Raw genomic sequence first — 16,238 nt, forward strand, 5'->3', positions numbered from 1 at the left:
CTGTAGATTGTACCGAGTTGTAAAATATCAACAATGAGCTGGGAGATATATTGGGGTTTTTGGGGTACCACTGAGAACTACTTACAAAGTCAGGGAGTATATCTTTAATATGTCTTGATGCTTCTTTTTGACCACAAACATCAAGATCACTTGTGGAATTTCATTAACTGTGAGGCATCATATAATGGGCTACACCACATTGAAAATGAATCTTTCATTTTTATATTTTGGATTTTTACTGATGTTGTTATATGTTGTGAGAATGGAGCTAAGACTTGTTTCATATTTCATCAGCTGTTGCCTGTCTTTGTGTTAAACTCTTTCAACTTTTTTCCTTCGCAAATGTCTACAACCTAGCTATGTCAAAGAAAAAGAGGCACACTTTATGACCAACACATACTGAAACAAAACTCTGTTTGTCTGAGTGCTGCTGTTTACTGTAGGTGACCAGTAATTCTCCTACTTGTTTTGTCTTGAGATGATTGATTAAAAATGTCCTACACCTGTCTTTGTTTCATTTTTGATTGATTTATTGACTTCACTTCAGTATGTAGAAATATTTACTATAAAAAGAATTTAAGAAGGAATTGAGAAACTAACGCGATTATTATTCATTTTGTTAAATCAATACAGCAAAATCATTTGACCAGTTATCTTATGTGTTAACTATTCTTAGATATGCTAGAGACGTAGCTGTGCTGTGGTGGTTGTGGTTGGTCTGTTGTGTCCAGCTGACTCCTGATCTGTGCTGGAATTGTCCCCAGGGTTGGTGTAAGTTACAGCATCTGACTTCCCATCTGAATCTCCATTCAAATAAATATAGTGAATGATATGTAATCATCTTTAAATGGTATTTAAGTTTAATATATAAAGGTTTAGTTTGTCTAGTCCAAATTGTCTCTGAGTAACTGAGAGAAATGAAAAATTGTTCCAAACTTTCCATGATCTCTCCTACATTTTTTGTTGGCGTCAGATTATTTATTTCATAAAAGTGATGAACGGATTGGACGGGCAATTGTTTGCCCAGTAACCAAACACACTCCACAATCACCACTGAAGAGTGGTGGATAAACCCTTTTAACTTTCTACTTTTAATTCTGTCTGGAGCTCAAACAACTGGTAAATTCATTCATAATTCAACCAACATCAGTTTTGATCATTTATTTAGCAAAAAAAAAAAAAAAAATGCAAGTATTGACTGTGTCTGGCTCCCCATGTGCGATGATTTGTTGCCTTTCTCTGTTATAAATCATTGTAAATGATTGTCATTGGGTTTTGGACTGTTGTTGGGACAAAACAAGATATCAGAGGATGTCACACTGCATTCTGGGAAATTGTGACGGTCATTTTTACCCATTTTATAGACAATAAATAAATCTATCAAAAAAGAAAGATCAAAAAAGCAGTCGGATTAGATGGTTAGATAAATGGATAAGAGGATTACATAAATGGATGGAGAGATGGATTGATTCCTCAGAAAGGTAGAGAAAGTCAGCGGGAACATACTGTCATGTCCACCGCTGCTCAGCAGTAAACAAAGCCCGACCCCATTTTAACTGACGGGTCTCATAAATCAAATTACATTAATTTATATAGTGCTTTATATAAAACAAACTCAATAGAAGGCAAAGAAAGGACACAAAGTTAATGTAGGTGAAAGGAAGGAGGTTCACTTCCAGACATTTGCATCACAGTCTCTCGGGATTGATCCAAACGTCCACCCTTCAGTCATACATACTGTGTCATATTCACCATCATCATCATCATCATCATCATCATCATGTCAAGTCTGTGAGGATGCTGGGCCACGAGGGGATGAAATATGCTGTCAGACAGGACTTAAAACCTAATTCATTTCCATGGAAATGAATGTTCTTGTATGAATGAGAGCTCTTGCCGCTGTAACCCATCTCAGAACATGCTTCTAAATAGTTCCTGACGGTAGATGTTTATGCAACAGATTTTCAGGGTTGTTCTGCATTATACAACAGACATAGATAGCTGGTACACAGAGTAAACCTTTGCCATCAGATGAGGATCAACACTGGTAATGTTGTAAGTACGTGAAATACTCAGCTTAGGATCCTCATGTTGTAGCTGGTCCAATTTTTGTCCTAGCCAAATGAAAAACAAAAATTGTCTTATATCACATTAGCTTCTATGTTGTACATTGCATTGAATATAAATGAATGATTCTTTTATTAAGCTACATTACTGCTATTCCTTTATTTTCATCCATATTGTAAGTCTGCACCAGCTAGGGTTAGGGTTAGATGTGCACACAACATTACCGTCTATGGACTTGCATGCCCTGGGTTTTGCCTGTCAGGCTATATACAGTGTGTTGGAGACATATTCAGTCAGAGAGGAGGAGCTGCATGCTGTTCATAGCTGAAAGAAGAACTTGCACCTCCTCTTGCCTAATTTTGGGTAAATATGTCTCCCTCTACCACTTCTGAAACCAAACTTTTGGATTCAGCCTCTCTCTGTCTGCCTGTACAGTATATAGCATCTGGAAGGGTGCGGCCAACGCTAGTTGATTCCATCAACAAAAGAAGGGATACAGTCTGGTGTAGTGAGAGCCAAGGAGTGCAAACATGAATCACCAAGGAAGTGGGTGGGCTCGCACTGGAACTTTTCATCTCTCCATCAGCCCACGGATTCTCACAAACTCCCAACCCAAACCCTTAACCACAACAGCTTTCCAAACCCTCATGTGACTTTTGGTTCCAATGCACGGTTCACTAGGAACTGGGCAGCGAGGACCTAATCGAACCACATAAAAACAAACAACAAAGTTTTCCACTGACACCAAGAACCCAGGCCTTAGCAAAGTCAAAATATGACAGGCTTTCTGAAAACCCCTGAGAACATTGAACTGTTATAGTTCTGCCTCTGTTGAACCTCTCAGGTCAGAGGTTCACTCAACCACAATATGATCAGAGTTCTCAGTTTCAACATGAGCCATAAACTCTCTTAACTGAAACAGACAGACTCTCTGCGCCAAGCCCACCCACTTTCTTGGAAATGCAGTTTTGTTCAATTTGTAGTACTCATTTTGATTTTCTTTGTGCAGCATGTCTTCATTTTGTTTATTGTGAATATGTTTTGGCTTGTGTCCCCGACTGAAAACTCAATTAGGAGGATCATGGCTTTAGTTTGGCTTCAAACCAAATATCTCGGGTGGAAGTTTGTCATGGCTCTTGTCATAAGTGATCCAAACTAAATGTCTGTGACAAACTGACTCAAAGTTTATTTTACCTGATAAATGTTCACTCTACTTTCACATAATATGGTTTCTTTTTTGACAGGATTGGCAATACATGTATTTTTTCTGCAAAGCAGTCACTCTCAATTCTTTTATTATTATTATTATTGCATATAATATTGATAATGACTATGTCTATTTGTGTCTATTAAATTCCTGTTCTATATTTTATTTCTATAATTTTATTTATCATTTTATTCATTGTGAATGAATAAAATGATACATTCATTTCAGATACTACCAGTTCAGAAACAAAATAGTATTTTTTGCTTTAACTTAAAATACAGTTCAACATCCTAGAAGTTTCAAAACTATCCTCACTTTTTTTTTTAATTGGAAAATTTGTCAGACATTGAAAAATGGTTACAAAACCAAGACATCCACTATGTCCTTAATATGATATAAAAAAAGTACACACAATATTAATATTTTACATTTTTAAATAGTAAGTGTAAAGGGCACAGTTATCAAACATGTTGATTATATACACATTATTAATTAGCTAAGTGACTATATATCAAAATTTACAAAATTACCAAATTAAATTAGATAACAGAACGGTTTTTGTTGATTTTTGTTTTCATAAATTAATCATTTTATTCTTCATTAACAGAATCAGAAACTAGCAACAATAAAAAAAAGTTTCTAGCTTTTAAGGATTCTTTGCTTTGACTAAAGAAAAATACAATATCAAGCAGTATGGAAAAAAAATCAGTTGATTTTTTAGAATTTTTATAGTACCACACAATATCATAAATTGAAAAAAAACAGCTAAGTTATCATCAGATGATCAAAAATAAAAACTGCCTTTGATCCACGAGGGACACCTGAACAGCTTGTGACGTCACCTGTCCCGCGTAGGCGGACGCTCCCATTGGCTATAACCACGGAAGTGAAGGAAACACTTTCGCTAACAACAACAAGGAGCCTGTTCTCACTTCCATTGATGTATTTTCGTCCCAAGCGAGGGTTTTAACAGACATGGCTTTACCGGCTCAGCTCAAACCCATCCAGCACCACCTCCGGACCGCACAGGAGCATGACAAACGGGACCCGGTCGTGGCTTACTACTGTAAGTTTGTGGCTATCTAATGTTAGCCGTAGCTACTGTTAGCATCCTAGCTTTGTTTACCTGAGCCGACAGCTGACAGTGCGTTAGCTTAGCCTCTAACTTTTATTTAAACTGTAGATGTAAACTGTTCACAGACAGCGACTGCTTCAGGTCACTGTCGAGCCACAGAGCGGCGGGTTTAAGTCAGTCTGTGTTGTAACGTTGGCTGGGACAGGTCAAACTCCAGTAGCCGGCTAACGCTGACTTCATATTCTGGCATCTGTGGGAGTTTCCCTTTGAGTTACACTCACTGAGTCAGACATGTCGTATCTGTGGGGAGTCATTCATCGGCGGCTTTGTGAGGCTGCACCTGCCCTGCTTTTATCCCGATAACTTAACCAGGGGTCAGTTACTACTTCCAACACTTAGTGTAGAAGTCCAGTTGATCACACTTGGCCATCTACCATACAGGTCCAGGTCCAGAGCCAGTAGACAGTCACAGTCAGGAATGTACCAGCATCTGACGGATGACTGATGTGAATTCCTCGTCGAGCTTGTTCCTCGTCGGCTTTGTGTGTGAGCTGACAGATAGTCATGAGTCTCCACAGTCGGGCATGGCTGGCTCAGCTCTAAAGAATGAGCTCCACCCCATTGCACTGCAGGATCAGTTCATGCTGTGTCAGTGGATCTACTGTAATGACTCAGTAGAAATCAGTGTTTTCATAGTGATTATAGTTGATTAAAGCTGGTATTGTGTTGCTGGTAGAAGTGATTCTATTTTCTTTTACTTCACCTGTCCTATGTGAGAAGTCAGGTTCAGGTTGACAGGTTGGATATACAAAAGAAAAAAAAAAACTAAAAAACTAACAGGTATTGTGATATGGAGATCCTAATTATGAATTAAAGAGGATCTGGCAGTGTTTGGACAGGTCTCTTGATATGAAATTATCCTGCTAACAAGCACTGCCTTTGTAGCAAAAGTCTGATATATCTTTATATCTCAATGCTCCATTAATGACATTCTTTCATTACGATGAATGCCACCGTTGTTAATTTCTGACTCAATCCCACATACAAACTCCCGCCAGAAATACACAGTGGAGCATCTAATGTGCATTAATCCGCCAATTAAAATAGTCCCTAACAAATGCGCTATTGAGGAACATTTAATAAAAATTACAGTGATTAGCTGTTTTAGGAAACTGCTGAGCATTTAAATTTAATGATTTAAATGAGAGATACAGACAGAGACAGATTTTAAGGGAAATATAGAAAACCACCAAACTCATACTTTAAATGTTGTTAAAACACAGTAAGTTATACAAGACCTTTGCTGAATGAAATCAATTAAAGATTAACATTACTGTCTTTGTGCAGGGTTTCTCATTGTCATATAACTGACACTGTACCTGAAATAAAAAAAACAACTTTGTATAAAAAATAAAACATAAAAAAAACCCAATTTGAATGAATGTAACATTGACATTAAAGGGAAGAAGCAAATGTACCTTTACACACAACAAATGCCATATATTCATTGTGTGACAATTGTTGAAGCTGTCACCTCCAAACTAACCTGATCATGAGATCAGATGGCCGGCTTATCTCCTCCGCTTAATAATTTCCTGAGGAGAAACCCTGCAGTACGTTTACATAAATCACACATTTAATCCAGACGTCACACAGCCCAAACTCTGTCTCAAATATTGAAACTGGTTTGTTTGGCTTTATTGGGACTATAAATTACAGGGTCGAGCACTGATGTGTAGTTTGAGCCCCTCCATGCTACACACAGTGAAACCACAACAATAAGACAAGAAACATTAAAGAATTACATACGAATAGAATGTTGTAGAATAAGGAACACTTAAATGAAAGTAAAGAGGAAGAGAACTAAATTATATTTGCACAGGAAATATTATATTATAATTGTGTTATCAGCTGTAGCACTAGTTAGTAAACAAGCAACTTTTTTTTTTGATTGGTTTATCTGAGACAATATTTTTACATACATCCATAAAACTGTATTGGAACTTGCACAGATCTTTATGAACATGATACCTGCAGGTACATGTGTCATCAGCGTAGCGGCTTTTAAGTGTGGCAGGTAGCCTGAAGCACATCTTAGTTTCCCCATGAAGTAGGGCAAACTATGTGAGATGACTGTTGATTGATAATATGGAGTGTGCAAGCTTCAGGGGTTCAGCAGTCGTCTTCATCTGACCTAGTTGAGATGTGACATGGGGGAGCTGCTGTGGGCAAGATGCACATGAAGACGCAGGAAAATGAATAAAAAAACCCCCAAAAAAGTGAGTTTTAGTTTTATCAGGCAAGACAGGAAATCAGCTGGTGTATCCTTAAATGAACTATTTTCACTGTCAGACAAGTTATTTTTTTGTTTGACAGGATGGGAGTGCATTAGTAATCACACATATCTAGACATTTTCATAACCTTTTAAAAAACATGGTCCCACCCAGGGGACACCTTGGTCTTGATAGCACTACTTGAGGTCTATTTTGATCTGTACTGGACTCAATCCTCTCACATACGTAACAAATCCTATGTTGTTTTAAACCTGTAAGTCTCCTGATTCTGTACATGCAAAGCATTTCAGGATCTTCATCTCACTGCAACAGCTGTTTTTCATTTTGTAGCAGGTGAGCATGTGCGACAGAAAGGTAGCTCCTTACGTTTGTGAGGAAAGAAACACGTCCAAGGTCTGAAAACTCCTCACCATTTCCACCACAAGATTCAAATGACCAAAATGCACCTAAGCCATAGTCCAGTAAACCTGTTGTCATGGAGAAAAAGTCCAAAAACTTGAGTAGTTTGGTTTGTAATTGATTGATTGATTGCTTGATTGACTGACTGATTGACTGATTGAGACTGTAATCAGAAGAATATCCATATTTTCAGGTTTGTATATTTAAAAAAATAAAGGTGTCTAGTCACAGCATCCTGATTCAGGAAATGTTTTTCACATTTTCATCAAGCACAGCTGTCCGGTCACCTCTAACTGTCCACAACACGTCACATGACCGAGCCAAAGCTGAAGATGGAGAAACAAATTGATTAGATTAACATGAGAAGGTGGGGTGGGGTGGGGTGGGCGATCTGATTTTATAATATGTTCAATCTTAAAGACTTCCACAGAGATCGCGTTTGTCCCACCTGTTCTTGGTCTACCCTAATATTATGGAATAAATGTGTATATAATATATTCGTAATAATAGTAAGAATATAATAATAAAGATAATTTACTATCAGTTATTTTTCTCAATTAATCAAGTCACTGTTTGATCAATAAAATGGCCGAAAATTGTGATAAATGTCCATCTTCAAATGTGTAATCGTTGCAGCTCTAATATAAATACTGCAAAAAAGTTCTAGTTCTAGTTCTAGCTACACCCTTAAACCAGTGCTGCTACTACCAGTGCTTTATCATCATAACTGTGTAAATAAGAGAGTAAGATTCACTGATTAGAGAACTGCTGCAGTAAAAAAAAAAAAAAAGGTAATAACAACACTCTCATCTAAGTTGATATTCAGGATTCAGCGTCGGTGCTGCCTCTGGGGGGGGTTCAGTCTGGATACCTCGTCTCCTCCCTCACCTCACCACTAGGCCGCACAGCTTTATTGCTTCAGTGCGCTGACACCTGGGGGCCGTGTTGCATGTGATGTTCAGCTCTTGTATAGATGCTGCCAACGCTTTGAAGTCCTCAGGGCTCTGTGGTCTGTCATCATCATTGTCGCCACCACCCTCATTGTTGCAGCGATTTCAGGGGACGTTATCGCTCAGCTGTTCTTAGCAGCTCCCCGCAGTGAGAATGAGAACTGCCACCCACCAGTGCGCTGGTTAAACCAATTAAACCTCAAAGTAGCATGTGGATAAGTAGGTTTAGGTTTTGTTTAAATCAGAATTGATGAAATAAGAAAAAAAAGACACGGAGCGGAGGAATAAATTGCCTGTAAATGTCAAAACAAGACACAAAGGATTTGACTTTTAATCATTCTGGTGCCGGCAGAGTGAGTAGTCTCGTAGTCTGACCGTTAGGCTCTAGGTTCTCGTTAGCGTTCTTGATAGTTTGTGGTTGAAGGATATTTGTTGTCTTATCTACGAGGCCACGCTGTCACACCGTGTCGATCACTTTTCACTGCGATCTCTTCACCCTGATTTAAAACTTCAGTTGAAAACATGTATCCAGAGGATGTAATGGCCATAAGCCGGAGGTCAAATTTTGCTCCCATGTATCTGAGGTCATTTTTTTGAGTTTCTGATGTTCCAGGCTGGCTTCACTCTGAGACATGGCATGGCTCATTACTACTCCCTGGTTGGCTACTGATGACTGAGGGTGAGGGTGACATTCCTGCTGGGGAATGGATAAGACCAGGCAGAGGATAGTGATGTATGTATGTGTGTGTGGTGGGGGAAGAGAAGAGCGCCAAAAACATCATTTTCTGTGTTAAATTAATCCAAGCTGACTGTGCCAGTTAATAATATGCTTCAAAAGCAGATTTATTTTCCTATTTTTCGGTGATGAGTTAGGTGAATGAGTCTGTTTCTCACATGATTTATGTTTATGTCAAATTTGTGAATTGGCATTTTGACTGTGTTAACAGCTTGCTTTAACACATTTCAGTAGTGCCATCATGACAAGAGTATCCTCAACCTCCTTGCAAACAAAATTTCCTCCTGAGCAAGCTGTGCTGTTTGTACTGTGGATTTTATTCAGTTTTTGGTATATTATCAGTTTTATTGCTAAAACCCTGCACAGTTAAGACACAGCGCACCGACAGCAAGATATAAACCAATATATAAAATGATGTAGTCCATAATGTAGACCTGCTGCTCTTGCTTTTAATGCAGTGGACTTGGCAGGCTGGGGATTTCCATATGTACTTTATAAGGACTGTTTTAAATGGAACCAACAGTGAGTGGCTCCCCTCAGATCATTTCCTCAAGGTTAAAAGCAAACACACGGTGACGGATGGTTCAGTAACTTTTGGGTTTCTGGTTTATTCTCGAGTGGCTGCTGTACACGAACGTGTGATCTCCGCCCATTGACATCGTGGTTGGTGGGTTGCAAAATTCATCTGACCCTTTTTAACCATTTAATGTTATTGTGGACATAATATGACCTCCACATAGATGGTTGGAAATCTTCCAATGCCATCCCAGTCTCCCACTGACAAATTTGTGGTCGGTGGTCACATCTAACTAAGATGTAGTGTCTTAACTGTGGACAGGTGAGGGTCGGATAACTACAGCCTGAAAATAATAATTTCATTATGTCAGCTAATAGAATTTTTCATGTGAACAATATAATATCATATAAACCACAGATTTTTTTAAATGTTTATTATGACCATGATGCACACTGAGCAGGACATTTTACAGTTAGAAAATCAAATACTAACTACTAACTATGTAATAGAGACACTGCATATTGCCAAGTCAATATGCTTAATGCAATAAGCATATTGGCCTGGCTGATGTATCAGTCCAGCTAGGCTTGGACTGATATACAATAATATATAAGTTTGCGATATTTGGGCAGGACTGTATCGAGATATTACATTTTGGATATTGCCCAAGCCTAAGTCCAGGGTGTGTAGTGTTTGGTCTTCATTTTGCTCATAGATCAGTCTAATACAACTAAGACTGTTTCACAACAATAAAGACTGACTAATCTGTGATTTGCTGACATTGTTATGGAGCAATGAGAAGGAAAAAAGTTTTTAGAGACTGCAGCCATTTTTCTTTTTATTGTTACACTCTTTGCTGAATTTTCCCCGTCAAATTACATTGTACCTGTTGCATTCTTCCGTCAGACAAACATGCTAAACTGGGGTAAACGGAGCTAAGCGCACATAGTGGATAGTCAAGAACTAAACTGCTTTGTGCAACAGATGAATTTAGACGTTTATCTGAAGTCTGACTATCTGTTATATCTAAGCCACAGTCCAAGTCTGTCTTTGTGAGACTGGCCCCGGCTCTTACCATCCTGTAATCAGCAGAGTCCATCTGCAGCATCTCTCCAGACAGACCACAGTGGTGGGCTTTGCTGAAGGCCATATACTACCCAGTACAAAAAGGATTAAGTCAGTGTCAGTAAGAAAGCAATTAGCGGTGCCTGGGTCAAACCCTTTTATTCATATTCATAGTTTATTTCCTGACTAGCAATCCATTAATCTGATAGATTGATCCTTATTACATGGATGGTGAAAGTGACCTGATCTGCATTAAATGTTTTTTCAAACTCACTATTGCCAAAAATTCCAGAGCAGCATTAGAATTTGCACAAGCCTAGAGGAATGTTCATATATATCATCCATTTATAACATAAACTTCTTGTCACCGTGACCTCCCTGCACCCAGCCGTCCCCTTAAGCTGTGGCAAGGCTGTTAGCAAGGTTCTCATGTTTTGATTATATCAGCTGCTGCTAATGAATGCTAATTTCACGTTAGGCAAACTACAAAACGAAACTCTTGGCTGTTATCTGTTTAACATGCGTGTCAAGCTGGAGTCTGTACGCTCAGTGAGAGGTGAATAGAGAGAGAGAGCAGCACATCTAAAAGGCGATGGACCAACACAGTTATGAGTCTGATGATGTTTGGACCCAGTTGCCAGTTGCTGTTGTGTTTTCCACTGTTGGCCAAATAGTGTGGCTGCTGCTGTTATGTCTTTTTCCCTGGACTGTTTTTTATTTTTATTTTTAAAGTGGATTAAATAAACAGAATGAGGGATCAGGGAGTTTTAATGGGAAAGACCAGAGGCTGCTCATGTAGTGAACACAGTGAACTGGTTTAACTTTATCTCAAAGACTTTTATCTCAGTGACTGTCAAAGTGATTGACAGAACTTGTGGTAACGTGAAGGAGGCTGTATGTGAATTTTCAAGTCTTTTAAACTTGCCAAAATGGCACCAGACAAGCTCTTGGAGAAGGTGTTAGGGAAAGCCTCAGTCACTGGCTGCATATGTGTAAATAGCCAAGTAAGTTGCACCTTCTGTGTGTGTGTGTGTGTGTGTGTGTGTGTGTGTGTGTGTTAGTATTTTTGTTTGTGGAGCTGGTGGTTCCAGTCAGTGGTGCAGCAGGAACTTGCAGGGTGGAGGATGGGTGTGTGAGTTTTGGCACAGTGTCTCACAGTGTTGAGGTGGACCAGTGAACCAGGCAGACCACTGGAGGTCAGCAACACCATGTGTCTGGGCCTCTGAGCCTAGCTGTGACTCTGAGAGAGAGAGAGAGAGAGAGAGAGAGACACACAGAGACACACAGAGACGGAGACTTGCCTAACTGAGTGTGGTTGTGTGTGTTAAAGAGAAAGTGTGTGTGTGGTGAAGAAGCACGATGGTAGAAGCAAACGGACAAGAAACTTGAACAGAAAATGAGATGGAATCAACTATAAAACATAAATTCAATATTATAATGTTATTGTTATTGCAGCATTATTCTGTCTCCACTAAACTTTCAGCCTCTTCCTCAGATTTGTTGGTTTCCAGCGTCACCTTGCCCAAAACAAATTTAAGGCAATCACTAATAGGTCGAACAGATGGTTACAAATCTGTCCACCCAGAGGAGTTTAGGTTGAACAGATTGGAGATTTAGAGACACGCTGATGCACAGTCAGATGGAGTCATATGTTAAACTAGTAGTCTGGTGATATTTAAAATTTTCAGGTATTTTTGAGGAGCATTTTAAGTCATCATTACAGACAGTGGAGAGATGACACAGCCGTTGTCTGTGCACATAGTACGCCGGCGGTTGGAGTGAATATTAATAAGTAACAATAAAAATCAAACTTAATGATAGCTAGTTAAATATACCTTTTTCTTTCTTCTTTCTTTTTCTATTCTCTCTCCTCATCCATTTCACCTTCTCTCCCTGTAACTGTCGTTTCAAATTGAAAGCCATCTGTAGAGTCGTCTAATTGAGACTTCCTGACATTCCAGCAGCGGTAATAATTTTACAGCAGCCAGCCGTCGCTGCAAAATGTATATAGCACAAACACTGATTATTCTTTTTGAGTGAATGAAGAGAACTGGACTTTATTGTTGTTCATTTCCTAAAGGTCCAATATTTTATAGCTTTCTTTTCTCTCAAAAATCATCTTAGTGTAGCTTTACATCTTCTCTCTCAGGCTTCTCTCTGGATCTCTAGTAACAACAGGTCACTGAGCCAATCAGAAGAGCGGAGGCTCTTAGCCTCTCTTCTGATTGGCTGTCTGTTTTCCAAGTGATCCAATAAAAAATACAGCGCATTTCAGGTAAACACTCAGAGAAACCAAATCCTGCAAGGCTTGATGGTGGGTCCGGATAGGTGGAGGTTAGACATGGCTAGCCCCCACCTATCCGGTGGGGGTTAGCCATGGTTTGGACATGGCTGAGAGCATTGACTACTTTATTGTGACATCACAAAGTTACAGGAAGTCCTGACGGCTCATTTTAAGGCTCAGTTTCTGAATACAGGCTGTGTGCATTTCTCTGAGGACTGAGGCTTTGATACTTTCACAGCATTAATATACTTAGACCTGCTTTATAATCAAAAAACACATGGAAATTTCACTTTTTACCATATGGGACCTTTAAGTTAAGCATTCAAAACATGTTTTTCACAAAACTTCCACCAACCTCTCAGCATTAGAAACCATCCCTTCAGTCTCCAGGGCTGACTCAGACGGGGGGGGGGGGGTCAAGCTGTCGTACCTTTCGTCCGACAGTTGATGCGTGTTATCCATCACCTGGCCTCAGCCCTACATCAGCAGGTCTACCTAAATTAGCCCACTAATGCCAGACAGTATTTTACCTCACCTCCACCCCAGAACAGGCCGATCAATAATGGATTGAGTCAAATTCATGATTTGTTTAGCTGTAATGAAGCAGCGTGATTCACCAGCAGCTCGCTGGCTGACAGTGTTTGGCTGCGTTACAAACGCCGTTTTACACAGATTGGATCATTGACATTATAAATGAGCTGTTGAGCAGAGGCTGAACACAGGTACCCTACCTCTGACTTTGGTCGATACAGACAGAATCTTGTTTACTTTATTTGATCTGTATTTTTTAAATATGTATTTGTTCATAAGCTTGCATCCTGAACTTGGGTGGCTCCATGTAACTGCACTCACATGGCTGTGAATACTTGGGGAGAAGCTCATATTCAGGTGTTTCTCCTTCTCTTCTTAAAGCACTCCTCAGTGAATCTAAAGGACAGCAGGAGGTCTACCCCCCTTTCCTCTTCCCACTGAACTTGGATCAGTCAGCATCAAGGCTCTGTCTTTTTAAACACATCAAGATGGAATGAGAACTGACAGATAATTTGCCCAAATAATTTCACATGCAGCCCACATAGCCCCGTCTGCACAGTCTACACTACTGATGTTTCTGTTCATTCGAAGTCTCTTTGCTGCCTCACTTGACTGACTTTAAATTAGTTGTTGTAATGTTAATCAAGTCTTATGCTCCTTCCAGACTAATTATTGGATGGTCAGATGGAACCCCACCACCACCCTACACCTCTCCAACCTCAGATTAGTTGTATCTGGATCCAAACATTTCTGTAGCTTTCTGAAACCAATGATCCGCCAGCTGTGTGGAAATGTAAAAAGGAGCTAGGGTTTGTGTTAGAAACTCTTCTCCACAAGGAGACACCAAGTGGTGGTTCCTTACACCAGTAGAAGTACCTCCTCCCACCTTACAAACAGGGGATAAGGACTTCCCCCTCTTTGTCTCCAAACCCCCTTCACCTTGTTTGGGTTCTTGTGGGTGTTTGCCATGTGTCTTTTGCTTCACCTTCAATAACCATGACGAGCATCCTGGAAATAAGCATTCCCATTACATAAACAGAACCATTGATTGCAACCCTTGATTCCTGGTGGTTTGCGGTTCCAGTTAGAACTTTAAGTTTGACAGTTGACAGTTTGAACTCTTTTTTTTTTATGTGAATGACTAAGTGCAACAGCATGAATATCTTCCAGGAGAGACGATCTAAAAATCTGCACCTTTATCCTTGTTTATTGCATCTCCAGCAAAAGTTGCTTTCAGAGCAGCTTTGCGTCCTGATCGGGAGAACACATCTTACTTAGTGCTGACAGAGCATAAATAGAGCCTTACTGTAATGCAGTTGGGTTTTTATGAGGTAGTGAACATGATTACTGTATGCATGATTTTTATATGTGGTCCAATCCAAAAGTTTGAAACACATTTCTTCTCAGATAGGTTAGTGTCATAATTATCCTATCAGCGCTATTTTTTCCATTCGATTTCAAGACATTTCTTTGTAGGGTAACAGTTCTTGCAGTGGATCAGAGTGACGGTGCATTTTCCTAACACCCTCTGTTTGAGGACAAGGCACAGCCTGTTGCGCTTTTACACAGTGAATATTAAGTGTGAGCTGGTCAGTACAGATTGAATTCTTAAATCTTTTCCATGTGCCAGAGAGCTGGATCACTGACTGACACCTAGTCATCCCTTCCAGCTTCAGAGTTTGTTTCATTTCTTCAAATGAAAAACAGTCATTAAACCACAGCAAATAGCAGAATGTGTATTGTAGCTCGTCTCGTGGTTTGTTAAACTCGTGTTCAACCAGCTTTAGGAGTGTGAGTTCTGTGGTCGTCTTATCGGACCCAGTTTTGGGAGTGTCACCGGTATTTACCTCCAGTGTTTTATATTGATCATACTTAGACTCTCATGCACTAACAGTGACATGTTGTGCTGTAATAAGTCCTCTCACCTCTCCTGTTTTCACTCTGAGCATATTTCCCTCTCTTACAAACACTCAAACTGACACACTGAGACACACACACACACACAGCAGTGCAGCGATCCTCCATAATAACGCCCTTGTCATTTACGTGACAGAGCGACTCCATTGGCCAAGATTCAGATTGGCACGGATTCTTTGTGACCGACGTCAAAAATTGCGTCGAGGCTGTGGCATCCCGCCAGCGCTCTTTATACTGCTGTTAATTCTTCCCTGCTAAATGTATTTCCTTACAGCACCACAGCGGAGGACAGCTGTCACACTGAGATAAGATTCTAAACAAATCTAGTCGTTCATCAGGAAAACTCCCTTCATAAAGTCATGTATAATCTTTCCTGAGCAATAACACTGTCAGAATTTGGGGTTTAACCATGGAACTGTCTTAAAACAGTTTACAGTTACAACATGTAGCCCTTCAATAACACTAATACATCATTAAAGCCTGGGTTTTCAGAAGTAACTATTACTTTAAACAATTGATGACTAGTAATGCTGATTGTGAAAGCCTTTGCATGTGCATTACATGGTTTCCTGTGGTGACTCCCTCTCTTGCAGAGTAATTGGCATTGATTGGATTTAACATGCTCAGACACATATGTAGCGAAAACACTGTCACAACAAATCAAACAGTGATGGCTGAGGGTTGGACACTGAGCTGGCAACTCCATCCTGAAAACAACTAAAAGTCCCTTTAGTGCATTTGTGTTTGTGTCTCCATCTCAACAGCCACAAAAATCAGACAGATTAGACTGATGATGGGAAAATTGTTGGGTTCAATGGTCAGCTTGGGCCGATATTCGATAATATCAAATATCACAACATTTCCAAATTCTACCTGAAACATAAAATACAACTATATAATTATATCATAAAAACACCCCGGCCCTTGATAGTATCGTGTATCGCGATATTTGGCCTGGACTGTATCAAGATATAAACTTTTGGATATCGCCAATCCTATAATATTGAGACGTGATTTTGTGACTGATATATGGATGGATGTTGGCTCTATGTGCAGAAATGTAAATACAGATTGAAATCATCCAATGGGCAAGATTGAGAGTATTCTTCAGGTACATTTTATTCTTTGTTTTTCTCACAGTCGAAGTTTATGGGAAGTCACATGTTACTTTTGGAAGAATTGCAGGATGTCAAAC

General features: G+C 39.6%; 1 protein-coding gene across 3 annotated transcripts in view; it reads left to right on the forward strand.

Moving 5' to 3' along the window:
- Positions 1–4,140: 4,140 nt before the first annotated feature.
- The window catches only part of vta1 (vesicle (multivesicular body) trafficking 1), a 64,167-nt gene continuing 52,069 nt past the window's right edge, over positions 4,141–16,238 (forward strand). For all 3 annotated transcript variants that reach the window (XM_056405158.1, XM_056405159.1, XM_056405160.1), the window contains exon 1: positions 4,141–4,340. In XM_056405158.1, coding sequence (XP_056261133.1) covers positions 4,250–4,340 — 91 coding nt within the window. In that variant the 5' untranslated portion in view covers positions 4,141–4,249. The remainder of the gene's footprint in view (positions 4,341–16,238) is intronic.

This window comes from Seriola aureovittata, chromosome 19 (genome assembly GCF_021018895.1).
Source record: "Seriola aureovittata isolate HTS-2021-v1 ecotype China chromosome 19, ASM2101889v1, whole genome shotgun sequence".
Taxonomy (NCBI): Eukaryota; Metazoa; Chordata; class Actinopteri; order Carangiformes; family Carangidae; genus Seriola; species Seriola aureovittata.